General features: G+C 40.8%; 1 protein-coding gene across 1 annotated transcript in view; it reads right to left on the reverse strand.

The window, feature by feature from the left end:
* Nucleotides 1–22,004, reverse strand: part of LOC138637838 (guanylate cyclase soluble subunit beta-2-like) — a 125,395-nt gene that overhangs the window by 72,534 nt on the left and 30,857 nt on the right. Inside the window, exons 4-6 of the mRNA XM_069726762.1 lie at nt 12,661–12,821; nt 3,881–3,980; nt 1,881–2,062 (exon numbers count right to left, since the gene is read on the reverse strand). Of these exons, the coding sequence (XP_069582863.1) occupies nt 1,881–2,062; nt 3,881–3,980; nt 12,661–12,821 (443 nt within the window). The remainder of the gene's footprint in view (nt 1–1,880; nt 2,063–3,880; nt 3,981–12,660; nt 12,822–22,004) is intronic.

Here is a 22,004-nt window from a genome sequence, read left to right on the forward strand (position 1 = left end):
CAGCAATGGCATGTTCGCCACTGATAGTCTTCGCTAAGAATTAAAATAAGCTCCAGATACAGAATCTCCGGAAGATCTCTACCTGCCCAGGGATCTTAACACCTTATTTGCATATTAAGAAACATATGAATTCCTCTGCAATTAGTCATGAGATCACAGTTATCAATGTATCAGTTTATTAAACTTTCCAATCGACATGAAAAAAAACTACAGCATGCTGCAAGTGGCCCCGCAAGTCTGATCATGTGCACCCATTTAAGTCTACAGGTACACTCGGATGTCATTCGAGTGTAGTCTGATTTATGCGGACACAGACAATTGAGAAGATGGAGAAATTAAGTTCTTCGTCTTCTCTGCTCCTGTGATACAATTCTCTCATGCAATAGAATCGGATCACAGTAAACTGACAATCGGATCTAACTCTGATCAGCATTTAAAGGGCCTCCGTCACCCCCTCCAGCCGTTATAAACTAAAAGAGCCACCTTGTGCAGCAGTAATGCTGCATTCTAACAAGGTGGCTCTTTTAGTTTTTTGTTCATGTATTCCCAAAATAAAGCGCTTTGAAACTTATCCAAAATACCTCTCTTTGTCCATGGAGGCGGGTCCTCACTCCCCAGCTTGAACCGGTACTCTGCCGTCACTCACATCTTCAGGGGCTTTCGGCGCCTCCCCCTCCGTGCTTTTTTCGCTTCAAAACCGGCGCCTGCGCTGTGTACAACTGTGTGGGGCAGGCGCAGTAAGCTCTGGCCGCCTGACATCCCAGCCAGGCTTGCAGACTGCGCCTGTGCGGGCAGTGCGGCCACCCACCTTTGGAATCCCAGCCCCGCAGTGTGCTATGCATTATGCACAGTGCGGGGCTGAGATTCACAGGCAGGGCGGCCGCACAGGCGCAGTCTGCAAGCCTGGCTGGGACGTCAGACGGCCAGAGCTTACTGCGCTTGCCCCACACAGTTGTACACAGCGCAGGCGCCGGTTTTGAAGCGAAAAAGTGCGGAGGGGGCGGCGCCGAAAGCCCCTGAAGATGTGAGTGACGGCAGAGTACCGGTTCAAGCTGGGGAGTGAGGACCCGCCTCCATGGACAAAGAGAGGTATTTTGGATAAGTTTCAAAGCGCTTTATTTTGGGAATACATGAACAAAAAACTAAAAGAGCCACCTTGTTAGAATGCAGCATTACTGCTGCACAAGGTGGCTCTTTTAGTTTATAACGGCTGGAGGCCCTTTAAGCCAAGTGTCATTATTATCATCGATCCAATTCTCTCATAAGAGAGAATCATCATCGCTCATGTGAGTGAGGCGTAAAGGTCAAACTACCAGGAACTGTTTTATTACCTGGAATCAGCTATAATGTTCCATGTGTATATGTCTATGTTGTGTGTTAGCAATTATTAATACAATGTACCGTACTTATTAGGAGGCATGTTTTTGTGTGCCATGTTTAGTATACTGATCTATTCCGTGTTGTCAGAAAGTTATTATGTAGCACGAATATCAAAATGAAGAAAATGGTTTGGATGATGCGGGTGTATTATGGGCCAAGAAGGCAGGCAGCGTAGAAAAGACCCAGGTGCAGTCGGCGTCAGTCATTCTCACACTATTATGATCCAATAGATACTGTTCACACCACAACTGTTCAATAATCTGCAGCTCTTCTGTTCTTGGAAATCTCACATCCTTAGCCATGCAGAAAATATCCTTCTGGCGCAGTCTGCCGCCACTATCAAATTGTACATCATTCACACAGTAGGAGACATATGGGGACTATTGTTTTCTCTCAAGGACAAATTTCTTGTTGGAGGACTCATATAAATTCAAGTACTGCATCCCCACGGCTATGGTAATGACAACACTAGCAGCAAACAGTAGAAAGTAATGACTAACCTGTTTATTATTTTGCTGCGATGCCTGTTTGTTGGAAGATTTGGGTGGAACTATTGGTCGCTGAGTGACTAGAAAGACAATGTGTTCTTTTTTTCCTGTTCTCTCTTCCTCATCTGATTGACTTATTATCTCCATTGAAATTTCAGTTTTGAAAAAGTCCAATGCTACCGCCCCCATAATACCTAAACAATAGAAAAATAGATATAATAATGTTTATAGTAGCCGAGCCCATATTTATAGCCTCTTCTGCTATACAAAATCAGTCGCCAAGAATATAGGTGTATACTGGTTTCTGAAAACCCTTTTTTTCCTGGTGCAGTTTCAAAAAAAATAAACAAAATCTGCTTTATTCACCATCTCCACATCCAGCTTGGAGTCTCCACCGCTGCTCTCAGTGTCTGTTACTGGCTGCAGCGGTGACATCATGTCAACAGCGCTGCAGCCGATATCTGAGCTCAGCCGCTCAAGTTGATGGCACAAATCACTCGCAGACCTGAGTGACTACTTTCAAAAAATATTTATCAGACCAACTTTTAAATAAAAATATAATTTTTATTTTGATAAAATCACAATGTTATGACCACAAAAATTCATATAGTTGAAACCTTTATTAATGTTGATAATATAAATAAATATATATATATATATATATATATATATATATATAAAATATACTCAATATATGCGAATTGTGGGGATCACAAATTCATTGAAAACTGTGTATGTACAGGGCAGGGCATACTAAAACTGATTGGTAAAAGTAATATACTGTATATGGCAATTCATATAACTCATTTTATAACCATAATACAAAAAAGTGCAAAGTGCTAAATAAATATGAAAACCAACTGAATTGTATAACTTAGTGAAAAAGTGCTTAAAACGAATAAATACACCATAATATATCAGTGCCAAAAACCACAATGGTTATTACAATATGCCAAATCAAGCTAAGGCTACGTTCACACTAGCGTTCGGCTAGTGTGCGTCGCGCTAGCGTCGGGCGACGCAGCGGCGACGCACGCGTCATGCGCCCCTATGTTTAACATGGGGGACGCATGCGTTTTTGCTTGTTGCGTTTTCCGACACGTGCGTCTTTTTTGACGCTAGCGTCGGACCAAGAAAACGCAACAAGTTGCATTTTTCTTGCGTCCGATTTTCGTCAAAAAACGACGCACGCGTCGAAAAACGCAGCGTTTTTGCGTGCGTTTGCACGCGTTTTTCGGTGCGTTGTGCGTCGCGTCGCCGACGCAGCGGCGCACAACGCTAGTGTGAACGTAGCCTAAGTGCAATACCAACCAGTAATAGAACGCCACCTGCCCCGCGCACACCTTATCCCCACAATTCACATATATTGAGTATATTTTATAGATATTTCTTAATTTTTATATTTTAATAATTTATATCAACAACATTAATAAAGGTTTCAACTATATGAATTTTTGTGGTGATATCATTGTGATTTTATCAAAATAAAAATTATATTTTTGTTTAAAAGTTGGTCTGATGAGTATTTTTTGAAGATTATATATTAGTTGTATTCATTGACTATATAAGATTATTATTTCTGGAATTTCTTTTCTATATAGGAGTTTGCTTAGTGATTACTTGCAGCGCTGTCGAGATGACGTCACAGATGTAAAAGATAACAGACAGCGGGCCTGCAGCTCATAGCGCATCAGGCACCTCCTACTTCATCACACCCCTTCATTAAGATGGTCATGTGCAACGCCAATTTCAATGAATCCTGGCCTATATTTCCAGTCTTCTTTCCATATTCTTAGCAGGAAACAGCACAATGCTCCTCTAGCTGTAATATATTAATCTGATATAGGGCATCATACTAGGCTGAAAGATCTGCTATACATAATTAGGAAATGAAAATTATGCAATAATTAAGTCATTAAGCAAAGAACAATATCAACAATCATCAAGTAATATTTACACTCACATCGCATGTTACGTTTATCAGTTAAGAATATGATGTGGAGTTGTGTTACCTGGAACAATGTGACACAGTCCTCTTCTATCTGAGTAATAATGCAGATGCATGGAGCCATCATCATTCATCTCTACCCTGAAAGAAGGGGCATTCATGGCCTGTGCAGAACAAGAGCATATGGGTCATTGTGGGGCAGCTGACTGTAAGCAAAAAGTTGTCAATTTGGTGACAGATTCCCTTAAATGGGTTTTCCCACAAACAAAGTTCATTTTAATCAGTAGATCTTGGAATAAAAATAACTTCCACTATTAGATGTGTTAAATAAAAATATCCCTGTGCTGGGATAATCTTATATACAGTATGTGCCCCTGCTGTGTACTGTGTAATGGCTGTGTCTGACTGCACAGGGACATGGTCTGATCATACCACAGCTCCTGGGTGGGGGATGGTGGAAAAGAGTATACAGACAGGACAGCATGGGATCACAGCTGATTCTTTCTGTGAGGTAAAACATTTCCCTGGTTGTTTTTAGTCAATCTTTACCTCACAGAAAGAATCATCGGTGACCCCGTGCTGTCCTGTCTGTATACTCTTTTGCTTCCCCCTCCCTGCCCAGGAGCTGTGGTATGATCAGACCATGTCCCTGCACGGCCAGACACAGCCATTACACAGTACATTGCATGGGCACATTTATAAGATTATCTCAGCACAGGAACATTTTTATTTAACACATCCAATAGTCAAAGTTATTATTATTCCAAAATCTCTTGATTAAAACAAACTGTGTGTTGTGGGGAAAAAAAACACTTTAATGCATTTTGTGAGGAAGAGACAGGTTTTCGATGCAATATTTGATATGTATTCCATGACTTTAATGACAGGAAATTGAATCAGTGTTTAACACTCCAAGATGTGTCTTTCCTCAGTTTCTATAAACCCTATGTATCGGCGTAGAACCAGTGCAGTAACTTCTGAGACCTCCTCAGGATTTTACATCATACAACTCTTTCTCACTTGATTCTGTTTTGCTCGTCATTCTCTATAAACTCTAGAATATGTTCTGTTGAAAATCAGGAGTAAATCAATAATTTCTGAAATACACATTACTTCATCTTTAACCCCTTAAGCCCCGAGGGTGGTTTGCACGTTAATGACTGGGCCAATTTTTACAATTCTGACCACTGCCCCTTTATGAGGTTATAACTCTGGAACGCTTCAACAGATCTTGGCGATTATGACACTGTCTTCTCATGACATATTGTACTTCATGATAGTGGTAAAATTTCTTCAATATAATGTGCGTTTATTTGTGAAAAAAATGGAAATTTGGCAAAAATTTTGAAAATTTTGCAATTTTCCAACTTTGAATTTTTATGCCCTTAAATCACAGAGATATGTCACACAAAATAATTAATAAGTAACATTTCCCACATGTCTACTTTACATTAGCACAATTTTGGAACCAATTTTTTTTTGTTAGGGAGTTATAAGGGTTAAAAGTTGACCAGCAATTTCTCATTTTTACAACACCAATATTTTTTAGGGACCACATCACATTTGAAGTCATTTTGAGGGGTCTATATGATAGAAAATAACCAAGTGTGACACCATTCTAAAAACTTCACCCCTCAAGGTGCTCAAAACCACATTCAAGAAGTTTATTAACCCTTCAAGTGTTTTATAGGAATTTTTGGAATGTTTAAGTAAAAATGAACATTTAACTTTTTTTCACAAAAAATTTACTTCAGCTCCAATTTGTTTTATTTTACCAAGGGTAACAGGAGAAAATGGACACCAAAAGTCGTCGTACAATTTGTCCTGAGTACGCTGATACCCCATATGTGGGTGTAAACCACTGTTTGGGCGCATGGCAGGGCTCGGAAGGGAAGGAGCGCCATTTGACTTTTCAATGCAAAATTGACTGGAATTGAGATGGGATGCCATGTTGCGTTTGGAGAGCCCCTGATGTGCCTAAACACTGAAACCCCCCACAAGTGACACCATTTTGGAAAGTAGACCCCTTAAGCAACTTATCTAGATATGTGGTGAGCACTTTCACCCAACCAGTGCTTCACAGAAGTTTATAATGCAGAGCCGTAAAAATAAAAAATCATATTTTTTCACAAAAATGATCTTTTTGCCCCCAATATTTTATTTTCCCAAGGGTAAGAGAAGAAATTGGACCCCAAAAGTTGTTGTGCAATTTGTCCTGAATACGCTGATACCCCATATGTGGGTGTAAACCACTGTTTGGGCACATGGCAGGGCTCGGAAGGGAAGGAGCGCCATTTGACTTTTCAATGCAAAATTGACTGGAATTGAGATGGGATGCCATGTTGCGTTTGGAGAGCCCCTGATGTGCCTAAACACTGAAACCCCCCACAAGTGACACCATTTTGGAAAGTAGACCCCTTAAGCAACTTATCTAGATATGTGGTGAGCACTTTAACCCAACCAGTGCTTCACAGAAGTTTATAATGCAGAGCCGTAAAAATAAAAAATCATATTTTTTCACAAAAATGATCTTTTCGCCCCCAATTTTTTATTTTCCCAAGGGTAAGAGAAGAAATTGGACCCCAAAAGTTGTTGTGCAATTTGTCCTGAATACGCTGATACCCCATATGTGGGTGTAAACCACTGTTTGGGCACATGGCAGGGCTCGGAAGGGAAGGAGTGCCATTTGACTTTTCAATGCAAAATTGACTGGAATTGAGATGGGATGCCATGTTGCGTTTGGAGAGCCCCTGATGTGCCTAAACACTGAAACCCCCCACAAGTGACACCATTTTGGAAAGTAGACCCCTTAAGCAACTTATCTAGATATGTGGTGAGCACTTTCACCCAACCAGTGCTTCACAGAAGTTTATAATGCAGAGCCGTAAAAAATAAAAAATCATATTTTTTCATAAAAATGATCTTTTCGCCCCCAATTTTTTTATTTTCACAAGGGTAACAGGAGAAATTAGACCACAAAAGTTGTTGTGCAATTTGTCCTGAGTACACGGATACCCCATATGTGGGGGTAAACCACTGTTTGGGCGCATAGCAGAGCTCGGAAGGGAAGGAGCGCCATTTGACTTTTCAATGCAAAATTGACTGGAATTGAGATGGGACACCATGTCGCGTTTGGAGAGCCCCTGATGTGCCTAAACATTAAAACCCCCCACAAGTGACACCATTTTGGAACGTAGACCCCCTAAGGAACTTATCTAGATGTGTTTTGAGAGCTTTGAACCCCCAAGTGTTTCACTACAGTTTATAACGCAGAGCCGTGAAAATAAAAATTCTTTTTTTTTCCACAAAAATGATTTTTTAGCCCCCAGTTTTGTATTTTAACAAGCGTAACAGGATAAATTGGACCCCAAAAGTTGTTGTACAATTTGTCCTGTGTACGCTGATACCCCATATGTTGGGGGGACCACTGTTTGGGCGCATGGCAGAGCTCAGAAGGAAAGGAGCGCCATTTGGAATGCAGACTTAGATGGATTGATCTGCAGGCGTCACGTTGCATTTGCAGAGCCCCTGATGTACCCAAACAGTAGAAACCCCGCACAAGTGACCCCATATTAGAAACTAGACCTCCCAAGGAACTTATCTAGATGTGTTGTGAGAGCTTTGAACCCCCAAGTGTTTCACTACAGTTTACAACGCAGAGCTGTGAAAATAAAAAATCTTTTTTTTCCCACAAAAATTATTTTTAGCCCCCCACATTTTTATTTTCCCAAGGGTAACAAGAGAACTTGGACTCCAAAAGTTGTTGTCCAATTTGTCCTGAGTACGCTGATACCCCATATTTTGGGTTAAACCCGTTTGGGTGCACAGGAGAGCTCAAAAGGGAAGGAGCAATGTTTTACTTTTTCAACACAGAATTGGCTGGAATTGAGATTGGATGCCATGTCGCGTTTGGAGAGCCCCTGATGTGCCCAAACAGTGGAAAACCCCAATTCTAACTGAAACCATAATCCAAACATACCCCTAACCCTAATCCCAACAGTAACCCTAACCACACCCCTAACCCTGACACACCCCTAACTCTAATCCAAACGCTAATCCCAACCGTAAATGTAATCCAAACCCTAACTTTAGCCCCAACCCTAACCCTAACTTTAGCCCCAACCCTAACTTTAGCTCCAACCCTAACCCTAACTTTAGCCCCAACCCTAACCCTAACTTTAGCCCCAACCCTAACCATGACTTTAGCTCCAACCCTAGCCCCAACCCTAACCGGAAAATGGAAATAAATACATTTTTTTTATTTTATTATTTTTCCCTAACTAAGGGGGTGATGAAGGGGGATTTGATTTACTTTTATAGCGCTTTTTATAGTGGATTTTTATGATTGGCAGCTGTCACACACTAAAAGACGCTTTGTATAGCAAAAAAGTTTTTGCGTCTCCAAATTTTGAGACCTATAGTTTTTCCATATTTTGGTCCACAGAGTCATGTGAGGTCTTGTTTTTTGCGGGACGAGTTGACGTTTTTATTGGTATCATTTTCGGGCACGTGACAGTTTTTGATCGCCTTTTATTCCGATTTTTGTGAGACAGAATGACCAAAAACCAGCTATTCATGAATTTCTTTTGGGGGAGGCGTTTATACCGTTCCGCATTTGGTAAAATGGATAATATAGTTTTAATTAAATATACCGATACCCAGTGAAACAAACAAAAAATACTCAAAGAATCTAATAGTGCACCTAGCCTATTACAATGACCCTATGCTTAACTGCTGTCCCTTCCTAGCAGTGGAGGTTGGCACCCTGATAGAATTTTTGGCGCTCCCACTCCGCGGCGGCTCTCACCTGCTCACCCTGTTAAATAACTAGCAAACTATAGGTGGGAAAACAATGAGCATATAAAAGAAATGAAAACAAGCGTAAGGTAAGAAACTAAGGTGCACAAAAAGTATATATATCAAACCCCCTGCAGTAGGACTGGAGCATAAAAGTTATGAGCATATGGGTCTATATATATTTTTTGCTTATTTCTTTCACCATTTTTTGATTGTTCTATACGGGATTTGAATGCAAGGGGTTTGATATATATACTTTTTGTGCACCTTAGTTTTTCTTACCTTACGCTTGTTTTCATTTCTTTTCGAGGAAGGGACAGCAGTTAAGCGTAGGGTCATTGTAATAGGCTAGGTGCACTATTAGATTCTTTGAGTATTTTTTGTTTGTTTCACTGGGTATCAGTATTTTTATGGTAATTTAATTAAAACTATATTTTTAAGGGGACAATATGTTACACAGTTTATAATTTCCCTATTACATATCTGATTTTCTTTGGCGTAAAATGGATAAAGCAGTTTTATTCTTCGGGTCAGTACGATTACAGCGATACCTCATTTATATAATTTTTTTTATGTTTTGGCGCTTTTATACGATAAAAACTATTTTATAGAAAAAATAATTATTTTGGCATCGCTTTATTCTCAGGACAATAACTTTTTTATTTTTTGCTGATGATGCTGTATGGCAGCTCGTTTTTTGTGGGACAAGATGACATTTTCAGCGGTACCATGGTTATTTATATCTGTCTTTTTGATCGCGTGTTATTCCACTTTTTGTTCGGCTGTATGATAATAAAGCGTTGTTTTTTGCCTCGTTTTTTTTTCTTACGGTGTTTACTGAAGGGGTTAACTAGTGGGACAGTTTCATAGGTTGGGTCGTTACGGACACGGCGATACTAAATATATGTACTTTTATTGTTTGTTTGTTTTTATTTAGATAAAGAAAAGTATTTTTTTTTAAACTTTTTAACTTTGTACCAGTTTGCACAGCACTCTGTGAGATCAGCGATCTGACTTGCAGCACTGCAGGCTTACCAAGCGCCTGCTCTGAGCAGGCACTTGGTAAGCCACCTCCCTCCCTGCAGGACCCGGATGCCGCGGCCATTTTGGATCCGGGCCTGCTGCAGGGAGGAGAGGTAAGAGACCCTCGCAGCAACGCGATCACATCGCGTTGCTCCGGGGGTCTCAGGGAAGCACGCAGGGAGCCCCCTCCCTGCGCGATGCTTCCCTGTACCGCCGGCACACTGCGATCATGTTTGATCGCAGTGTGCTGGGGGTTAATGTGCCGGGAGCGGTCCGTGACCACTCCTGGCACATAGTGCCGGATGTCAGCTGCGATAGTCAGCTGACACCGGCCGCGCTCTCCCCGTGAGCACAGCCGATCGCGTATGACGTACTATCCTGTCACTGGGAATTAAGTCCCAGGTCACCTTGACGGGATAGTACATCATATGGGATTAAGGGGTTAACCAGTTCATGACCAGACCATTTTCCTACTTTCTTATCGAGATACGTTTTGGGGTTTTATCATACATGAAACTTTAACTACGGTACTCTAAAAAAAATAATTTTATCTTTTTAACCGTGACACATGGAACTTCACTTTTACATCAATTTTATATTTCTTTTTTTGAAGATATTGAGAAAAAATAGAAAGAAAAAACAAATATGTGTCCATTTTTCACTTTTTATTCTTCTTATTTTTTTTTACGACTACAAGGGACCCCTGAAAAAAATTTAAATTGTGCTCGTATTTCCATAGAAACTATTTACATTTATTCTGGACATATTTTTTCAATGGAGGCAGAGCTAGAAACAGAAATTCAGATAGGCCTTGACTTTTTTTTTTTAAAGTTTTGTTTTATTTATTTATTTATTTTTTTCATGCTTTTGAAGTTAGGATTTTTTTAATAGATATTGTAAAAAAAGAAATAAGAAGATAGGAAATGTAAACGATATCCAGGGAGATGCTCTGAAACCTATGAAGGAGATATGTCTAAAATGAGTTTGTCCCAACCTTCTCCTCTTTCAGTTGCGTAAATTTGCCCAATCCCTCCCTTTTCACATGAACATCCAATTTAGTAAAAAATAAAATAGAGAGAAATTATCCTGGACCCAATTCGGGATGAGATACAGATAGATAAATACCAGGCTGTTCTATTACCAGGATAGCATAGTAACATGAATCCTACATTTTGCCCTCATTATAGATCCCGCTCTCCATTACATCTGACCGTGTGAGCAAGTAACAGAGCCGTTGGATTGCATACAGTGTATCACATAAAATAAATATTTTCACTTGGGATTATTCTTTCAGTTAAGATGTTTCCTTGCATGCACCATCTATATAAAGATGGTCGGCTGGGGAGCGACCAATCAGCGACAGGCACAATCCGGCCACGGATTGGTCCCTAACTACTCCCCTTTAGTCAGTGCCCCCTCCATACTCCCCTCCAGTCTGCGCCCACATAGCGTTTTAGCAGTCCGTTAAACAGACTGAGTTATACCGAGGCATAACGCGGTGTAACGAAGTCCGTTAACACTGCCATTAACCCTGTAAGTGTGACCAACTTTTTACTATTGATGCTGCCTATGCAGCATCAAAAGTAAAAACATAGAATGTTAACAATACTAATTAAAAAAAAATCATTATATTCTCACCTTCCGGCGTCCGCAGCAGCATTTCCCGCTCCTCGCGACGCTCCGGTCCCAAAAATGCATTGCAGCAATGACCCCAGATGACGTAGCGGTCTCACAAAACTGCTACATCATCACGGGTTATTGCCGCAAGGCATTACTGGGAACGGAGCGTCGCGAGGAGCATCGCTAAAGGCCTGGGCTGGATTCGGGGGCCGCCGGAAGGTGAGTATATAACTATTTTTTATTTTAATTCTTTTTTTTAACAGGAATATGGTGCCCACATTGCTATATAATACTTGGGCTGTGTTATATACTACGTGGGCTGTGTTATATACTGCATGGGCTGTGTTATATACTACGTCACTGTGCTATATACTACATGGGCTGTGCTATATACTATGTGGGCTGTGTTATATACTGCGTGGGCTGTGCCATATACTACGTGGGCTGCGCTATATACTATGTGGGCTGTGCTATATACTACATGGGCTGTGCTATATACTGCATGGGCTGTGCTATATACTACATGGGCTGTGTTATATACTGCGTGGGATGTGCTATATACTACGTGGCTGTGTTATATACTACGTGGGTTGTGTTATATACTGCGTGAGCTGTGCTATATACTACGTGGGCTGTGTTACATACTGCGTGGGCTGTGCTATATACTATGTGGTTGTGCAATATACTACGTGGCTGTGCAATATACTATGTGGCTGTGCTATATACTACGTGGGCTGTGTTATACACTGCATGGGCTGTGCTATATACTGCATGGGCTGTGCTATATACTATGTGGCTGTGAAATATACTACGTGGCTGTGCAATATACTACATGGCTGTGCTATATACTACGTGGCTGTGTTATATACTATGTAGCTGTGCTATATACTACGTGGCTGTGCTATATACTACGTGGGCTATGGTATATGCTACGTGGGCTGTGAGACTCTTTCCCCGGGGCCCTCAAAAACCTGGAGCTGGCCCTGGCTTCACTGATTGGTCGCACCCGGCCGGCCATGAACAATCAGCGACAGACGCAGTCTGGCCGCGAATTGGCGCGGGATTTGAACCACACTTCGCTAAATGGTCATGCCTGGCCTGCCGAATCCTGTGTATTCATTGCATTATTCTGAAATCTTCATAAATAAACTACATACATATTCTAGAATACCCAATGTGTTGGAATCGGGCCACCATTTAGTGCATAATATTATGCCTCATGAAGAGACCTGGGTAGTTTGGAAAGTTTGCTATTTTTTTTTACAATTTTTTCAGTTATCCATTAAAGGTATCAACCACTGAGGACTCTCAAATTTTAATATTTTTGCATGCACCATGCATTTCCAGTAATTAAACAGATTGTTAGCTAAGCACATTGTAACATTTCATTTAATTTGGTTTCACCTGGTAAGACAACGATAGATAACTGTGTAAGGCATCCAGGTTGGCAATAAATTCATAGAGATTTCCACCTAGTGTCCTCAGCATGTGGTCATAGCCTGACCTTTTACAGAATTCAAAGAAATACTCTCCGAACTGCTGTAGAACAGCCTCTGGCGAAACACCTGGGGAACATTAAATTATAATATTGTCTCAATTACAGACAAATTCATATTCTAGAATAATTTAATATTCAAATACAACATAACAAGAATGATTCATTAAAGGGAACCTTTAAACTCTGTTTTGACAAAAAGATAAAGTGTTATAAAATGCACCTAGTGCAATGTAGGTGAACCCAAATAGAAAACAAACAATTTGAAAAATACCATAGCAAATGTAATAATATTGTCTAAAAAAGCAAACTTTAAACAAGATTTTGCCTCCAAACTGTGGTGCATCTTATTAATAAAAATAAACTTGGCCACATTTTAGAACTCCACTTAGCCATTCTCACTTTTCTAGACACTTTTGAAAAGTATTTAGTAAGGCACTATCTAAGAAATCTAGTATATGGTATGTATGCCAATTTTAAGCAGTTTGTCAGAATTCTGAAGCATAAATCTGCCCAAATGTTCTTTCTGTCTTCAGCCACCACTAGAGGGAGTAAAAAGTGCCTCATATCCTCATATTATTGCCATTGCCCCGACGCACGTTTCAGTTCAGGAAGAGAGCACTGTTGTATATATATATATATATATATATATATATATATATATGCACTTATGTCTATTGACCTTTACATGTACCATGATTGTATATTAGCCTATTGCGTTGTATTCGTATAATTAGTACTTAATTTCGGGCATACTACATTAGGGTAATTTCCCTCTAATTGCACGTACACTTTATAGTACACTTTCTACTATATATGCTTCTTGATAGTAATTATCATGGAATAATGTTTTGGATAATGCTTCTCTCGTTGATATTTTGCGATTTTTTCTATCCTCCTTAGGAGACTTTGACACTATTATATGAACTTTGTTCCTTTTAATATGATGTAATATATTCATTATTTTTAAATGATACACTCGTGAGTCCATTTTTCTAAGTTTGTATCACCAGCACTTATCAGGAGTGTTTTGCTATGTAGGGAAAATACTTAACACATGTTTTGTATCTACGCCCATATGTGCCTTATAAATAGTATTCTACTTAATGTATCTAATGTTATAGAAATTCTATACTAAAGCAGGTGTCCTATAATGTGGCTTACTCCAATTCTCTTCTTCCTGCACCCTTCCCCCTCCACTATAATCAATGTTTCGTAAAACGTAACACATCGCTATAAATCCGGTCATAGCTATAGTATCTATGGGGACTGTCACATTACATTTTCCTGACTGTTTATATTTTTCTTCTGCATTAAAGGAACACTAGAAATGTAAAAATAAATGAGGGAAAGGCAGAAAGCCAACACAATTTATCTATAATGCTTTCTTCAATCCCATAAAACTAATACATACTGCTTCAGGAATCTGGCAGTTAAACTTTCTGATTCTTTCCATGTTACCACTAGGGTGTTGATAGGAGTAGGAGACATAGATACTTGTAAGTGCCTTGGTTTAGACTTGAATTGTCTCAGTTAAAGTAAAACCAATAGGAAAAGCTTTCTGCTTTTGGTCCAGATGTAGAGTAGTTTAGGTACCAGCCATTTCCTGAAACCTACAGAACAGAGTTTGCGAAAAAGGGCCTAAGGGTTGCTAATAATCCTATTCATCTATTTTAACGGCCTTCGTCTCAATTTTGGGTTATTGCGACTTGATGAATGAAAGATCTGTAGGAAGATACATCTTGTGCAAACATAGATAGCTCCACTAGGGTCTTCTCCGTTGTTATCTTGATAGCCTCAAGCCATTGGGTTGCTGGTCTTCTTCTTCGCTTTGTGCTTTAATTAATGTCTCTATTAATAACAGATAATTCAAATACTGCATGTGTATACCTAGGCACCCAATGTACAACATGCACGCATATGTGCATGGTCATACTGTATACAGTTGCAATTAAATTATACAAAACCTCATGGCAAATTTGGTTTATTACCAAACTTTAAAAACTTTCTTCTGTTTGCAATAAACCAGTTAAACAAAAGAACAAAGTAAATATCTCAACAAAACTAATATAATAGGTGATTTCTCAAAATTTATAATAAAATGCCACTTTTACTGATTACTGTTGCAGAATTATTCAACCCCTTCATGACAAACGTCTTTAATACCCAGTAGAGCACCTTTGGCTGTTCTGACCTGCTGTAAACTTGGTGCATAGCCAGACACCAGCTTCTAGCAGTGTTCCTGAGGAATCTTAGCTTATTCCTAATAGCCATCGATGGTCTCCAGGTCACTAATATTCTTGGGTTGTCAAAAAGGTGGTACAAAAAGGTAAGAGATCAATACCTTGCAAGGGAAAACAAGAAAAAAAAACGACAAAAACAGGTCCAAGAGGTAGTATAATAAAGATGTATTATTTTATTAATTAATTATTAAGAAATAAGAAATTGATGAGAAATAATAATGGGATTACAAGGAAACAATTTATATAAGGACAGTTGATTAAAAATAAGGCCGCACATCCACATGAAAATAAATGGCCGAAAATAGTGAATATAGAGATGTAATCAGGCCAACCTGCGTTTCACAATGTAAAAAAAACCATAAGGAAATGGTGATGAATAAATAAAGAGTTATTATTAAAAGTGTTATTCACAAAATACACAGTAATCTGCCATAAACTGCTCAGTGCTAATGTGTCATAAAAAATGGAGAACTCAGTGCAAAAGTGATGTCATTGCAAACAAAAAAAGTATATCTATATACCACATTTACTTTGTTTTTAATATTTTTTTTTGAGCGTCATTGAACGTTCCAGAAGGACAATGATATAAACATATCGCAAAATCCACCAAGCCTTATTTTTAGAAGTACTGGATTATTCTTGAGTGGCACCACACAAACCCAAGAATATTAGTGAACTGGAGATCATTGCCCAGGAGGAATGGACTAAGATTACTCAGAAATCCTGCCTGAAACTGATGTTTAGCAATGCATCACTTTTGCAGCAGATTAGAATAGACAGAGGCGCTCAACTTAGTGTTAAAGACTATAGATGAGCAAACCTTTCAAGGTTCGGTTCGGCAAACGTCCCGATGTTCACGGAACATGTTCGCCGAACGGTTCACCGAACATACCCGAACCCCATTGAATTCAATGGGAGGATAAAGCAAAAGCATAGACAACACCTTAAAAGAGGCCAAAAAGCTTCACAAACAGTTCAAATTAGAGGCAGACAGCAGGAAAAGTGGCATCAATTGACCCAGAGTACAAATAGTATAATTGTGCAGCATGGATGCATGGGACAGGGCCTGGGACAGGGATTGGACCAGCATTTATAGCTGAAACATTGATCAGTAATAAGTGGATGAGTGACAGGTGTAGGCCTGGTGCTCCGAGAGGCCTTCCAAATTCAGGTAACACACATGAAGGAGACCCTAATAGGAGTCCAAACATTTCCCAAAATTAGGGGAAGACAACAAGAAAAGAGGCATCAATTGACCCACAGTAGAAATTTGATAATGGCACAGCAGCACACAGCAATTGGTCATGCATGCGGTATCAGGCTTTGGGCCAGCATTTACAGCTTTGAATTTAAGTGTAAAGTAAGACGAGGGACCGGTGTAAACCTGCTGTGCTGGGAGCCCTGATACCTCATGCAACAGTTCAAACTGCTTTCCTGCTCAGTCACACTCAGATGGCACAAATATCAGTTTCGTAGACTACTATTGTTAGAAACATTTAACACAGGTAATTTGACTGAAAGTAATTGTAGGTCTGCCTGTCTGGGAGCCCTACTGCTACAGGCAACACACATGAAGGAGACCCAACTTGGAGTCTAAACATTTCAAAAAATTAATGCCACACTCTACTAAAGTGGCACCAATTACCCCAGAGTATAAATAATATAATGGGCCTCTCAGACCCCCTCCAATACAGGTAACCCACCAGATGGAGTCCCAACTTGGAGTGTCCACATTTCAAAAAATTATTGGCACACACCAGTAAAGTGTCATCAATTTCCCCAGAGTAGAAGTAGTATAATGCGCCTCTCTCAGATCCCTTCCACTACAGGCAATCCATCAGCGGAGACCCAACTTGGAGTCTCCACATTTCAAAAAATTATTTGTAATATAAGCAGCAGTAGCAACAGCAGTCAAAGAAGCCACTACAAAGGTGGCACAGACTGCAATTACGTGAAATCAATGCAGCACACTAAAAACTACACCATCGCCTAGTCTGCCCAGTCTGTGACTGGGGTGCAAAAGTAATTGGAGATCCATGACTTGTTCATATTGATGAAAGTTAGGCAGTCAATATTTTCCAGGGACAGCCGGATGCACTCATCCGTCAGGACACCACTAGCAGCGCTGAAGACGTGTTCTGACAGAATGCGGATTACCGGACATAACAAAACCTCCAAGGCATAACAGACAAGCTCAGGCCACAATTTCATTTTTGAAGAGCATAAGGGTCCAAACTCCCCCCCCCCCCCCTCCGATGGCATTGCTATTGAGCTCAAGATACTCCTGCACCATCCTCTTAAGTCGTTCACAACGTGCCAAACTTGTATTCTGTTCTTCTGGTGCACTGGCTGGTCTAAAAAATGTGTGAAACAACTCACATAAATTGCTAATGCCACTTACACTGATGCTGCTAATGATTTTGCATTGACGACTCAACATTCTCTGGGTTCAAAGTCTGTAATTGCGATGCACACTCTCTGTCAAACTGCTGTCTTGGGGAAAACCACTCTTAAGATTGTCTACAAGTGTGTTTCAATATTCCAGCATGCGTGCGTGCCTTTCAGGGGGAAGCATCTGGCAAAATTTACTCTTGTACCGTGAATCTAGCAAAGTAGCAACCCAATAGTCAGCACTATTTGTCATCCTAACAATGTGGGCATCATGTTACAGATAGGATAGCAAGAAGGCGCTCATGTGTCAGATGCTTCTATGAAGTCCAAGTTCATGTTGTGTTGGTGGCAGAGTAACTCTCAAGCTTGCTTCCTCTGTCCCCTCCAACAACGGACAACAGAGGATCATTATCCTCTTCATCTCTTGACTGTTGCGTGCCCATCACCTCATCTTCCTCCATTTGTTCCATCATAGCTCCTGCATCTTTACTCAGGGTATGTGCACACGCTGCAGATTTTGCTGTGGATAAGCAGCTGCGGGTCCGCAGCGGTTTCCCATGCGTTTACAGTATAATGTAAACCTATGGGAAACGAAATCCGCAGTGCACATGCTGCAGAAAAAAGCGCGCGGAAACGCAGTGGTTTACATTAATCAGCATGTCAATTCTTTGTGCAGATTCCACTGCGGGTTTACACCTGCTCCAATAGAAAACTGCAGGTGTAAACTCGCAGCGGAATCTGCAATAGAAACCGTGATAAATCCGCAGGAAATACCGCAGCGGCTCTGCACTGCGGATTTATCAAATCCGCTGTGGAAAAATCTGCAGCCCTCACAGATATGTGTGCACATACCCTCACAGTTTGTCTGGTACCATGAGCCCCCCTTAATTGCTGTAATCCACCCTCCCATGGCACACGTCTATGCAACGACAGTCCAGAACTTAGAGATACTGCTATCCTTCCGCATCCTCCTCTGCTTCCACCTCTTTCTCTAGGACCAACACCTCCTCCCACACACTATTCAAAGTGTGCTCCAGCATGCAGCTGACTGGAATAGTGATGCTGATGATAGCATTGTCAGCGCTAACCATCTTAGTAGCCATTTCGAAAGAGAAGATGTGCAGAGGTCCTTCATCTGTGACCACTTTGCAAGTGTGATTTGCAACACATCCTTATTGCGTTTGTTCAGGCTATACAAAAGAACATATTGTACCAAGACGTGTTGCTGAAGCCACAGTCGCTGCAACATGTGGAGAGTGGAATTCCACAGTGTCGGCACAACGCATAACAAATGGTTAACCACTAGGCCAAAAGACCTCTGTAGCCATGGAAGTCGATGAGCTGTGGAGTGCAAACGGCAGAACTAAGAACACAGCAAGCATGTTTTCTGCTGCAGCGCATCCAGGACGGGATAAGGGCAAAGAAATTGCTGTTCAACCAGGTTGAAGATGTGAGCCATGCCATGCAAGGCACCTGTGTGAGGTTGCCATGCCGTAGGACCGCCACCAGGTTTGCATCGTTATTGCACATGGCCTTCCCTGGCTCCAGGTCCAGTGGAGACAGCCATTGCTCAAACTCGGCCTAGTTTCCTGTCCACAACTCTTAAACTGTGTGACTGCCATCCCCAAGGGATAATAATTTAAACACTGCCTGATTGTGGTCAGCCCTGGGGGGAATTCTCTCTGCACTGATGGAATTGATGTCTCATTAGAGAGGTTCAGGGTGCAGGTGGAGGCCCTAGAGGAGGTGGAGGCAGAAGCAATGGAGGAAGTCTTAGATACAGAGATTTGTGGCACCAACCTTGGGGATTCCAACACTTGTGGTGCAGCCCCTTGCCCACCTGCCCCCATAACCGCCAGAGTCACTCAGTACCCAGTTAGCAGGATGTAACACCACTGGCCAGGTTTAATTGTCCAGGTGTCAGTGGTGAAATACACCCTGGCAGACATAGATTTTTTCACGGAATGAGTGATGACTGGGCAACTGGTACTAGGTGACAACCATCATCAGCTTTGCGGTTTCAAAAAAGGCCCAGACTAGGCAACCCTTGCTGCCCCTGCGAACTGCAGACCCTCTTCTTCCACCTCCTGTTCTGAGCTACTCAACTGTGTGGCTACAAGTTCGCACCAAGTGGGATCTACAACCTCATCGTCATCCTCTCTGTTCTCCCAATCCTCACCCTGAGAATCACCCTCCTCCTCTTCCTGCCCTTACAGTACAGTAAAGTCCTTGTGTGCCTCCGGTATCTGAGTCTCATCAGCATCACCTCCACTCCCAGGGGTTAATGTCTGGTGACAAGGGTCTGGATTCTGCTCAGACCCTACTTTGTCCGGTCCCCGGATCCAACCAAAAAAATGTGGGGTTTCAGTTCAGATGCTTTCCTTCTCTCTTCTGTGAATCTTTGGAGCAGACCTATGATGCCCATGGAATAGACTGTGTGAACAGCTTTGCAGACTCGCTCATCTGTGGTTAACCACAGTCAGTTGGCCATTTGGAGAGTTATGATGCGGGGGTAAACCAGGATAACTGGGTGCCACCTCTGAGGATTGTACTGTGCGTGATGTTAAGGTGGAGGAAGATAAAGAAAAGCCACTTGATGCAGCACTTGCCATCCACTGGAGTACATGCTCGTTCTAGCCCTCATCTACAAGGTGTACAGCTGTTTGGCTGCCAAAGAAAGGGAGTCGAGAAGTCCATTCAGTAACAGATGTTGTCAGTTGTCTTTGGATAGGATGAGATGGTGTTTGCTCAGTAGAGCTTTCAGCAAGATTGCCAGCTAACCCATGTACACACTGAACACCAAACCTATTCCCCCTTCCACCATGACCTCGCTTTTTCCCACTTACCTAAGATGTACTCTTTCCCACTTTTAACCAGCTGTTTGACAACTCTAAGCCCAGACCTGTAAGTCACCTGTAACTAAATTAACATTCAGTATTTATTTGCTGAGATAGTTTGCTTGCATGACAATAATAGCCCAAATTATTTTGACTAGGAAATGGGGACTCCTGCCTTCATCTCAATATTAAGTCAACACACCTCATGAAAACAACAAATCACAGAAACAGTGTTAGTTAAATTAAATGTACTGTGAAGTTAGATTTATATGGACATGATACAGGGAAAAAGTCGCAAGGACTATACCAGAACGAAAAAAACCACGACAAAAAGATCCCAAATATAATTTAAATAATCAATGTAAATTTATTAAGTGATCAGGTAAAGATGGCAAGAGGGTAGGACAGGGAAGGGGGTACAACCACTAACACATGTCAAAGAGTAAGGATGCTCACTGGACAAAAAATGTACATAGGCAAACAGAAATCCATATAGTACTGTCTCATAACATTATATATAAGTATTGCACATTTCCCATGAAGCCTAATCAGCATAAGTCTGGCAATAAGATATAGGTCATAAATGAGAGGGGCAAAGTAGAAGCAGCTTAGAGTAGCTGATATAATTACCCGTATATGCCAGGAATAAGTCCAGAAGCGTCCAGAATTGTGGACTCCTGCCTGCACAACACTATTAGTTAGATGCTGGAAGGTAGATTTCACATAGAATCCTATCAAACTATATGACAACTTGCAGCATCAGGAGCAGCCTCTCTGTGCTATTACACTGACAAAATGATGCCAGCAAAACAACATGTCCACTATTTAAATGGAAAGGGGCATGTGACTTCGGCAACCAATGACAGTAGGCCTTGTGTCTGGATGTTGTGGATGGTTTCTGCGCCCTGATTGGCTGCTGGACTCTATACACATTAAGTTAATTTAAAAAAATAAATAAATTACAGTCCACGCTCCTCTGCCCTATGCACACCCCCTCCCCTCATAAAACACGTCCCCTCGCTTATCATACAACACCACTATCCTAGCCAAAGTCCTAACAAAAGCATTAGTGGAAACGCGATCATTTACCGAACTGCGCCCGAATTAAGCTGACTTTGAGGAAAAATGTTCGTGAAGCCGTACTCAAATACAAATGAGCTACATTCATTCCGAATTTGAAATTGACAAACATTTTCTGAACAAGTTCGCTCATCTCTATTAAAAACTATTGTCATTAAGGGATTGAATACTCAGGAAAATACAGTAGTCAGTAAAATTGTCATTTGGTGCTGATTTTTTAGAAATCACTTGTGTTGCGCTACATAAATTGTTCTTGTTTGATTCATTGCAAAGAGCAGAAAATGTGTACATTTTACTAATAGACCTAATTTGCATTGGGTATGAATTAAGTTTTGTTTGCAACTGTATGTAATGTTTTTTGAATATCACAAATGTATTAGTAAATTACATACCGGTAATTCGAAAAACATCAACCAATAAGAACAATTTAATTTTTTAAAGCACAAAGGTATCAATTCATCAAGACTGATATTTTGCACGCCAGCCTTGATGAAGAGTGCACTGGAATAAGATGTGCCAAATTTGTTAAGAGTTAATTATCTATTGAATTTGGTGCATATTTTTGCTGCAATGTGCCACTACAATAATTGCACATTTATGTCATAATTTTAGCGCTTACTCTTATGGCCTTAATAATAATGAATTTCCCAGCCGTACATGGCCATGCACCTCCGGACCAAGCTTTGCTCACACTTATGAAAA

This window comes from Ranitomeya imitator, chromosome 5 (genome assembly GCF_032444005.1).
Source record: "Ranitomeya imitator isolate aRanImi1 chromosome 5, aRanImi1.pri, whole genome shotgun sequence".
In the NCBI taxonomy this organism is placed as follows: Eukaryota; Metazoa; Chordata; class Amphibia; order Anura; family Dendrobatidae; genus Ranitomeya; species Ranitomeya imitator.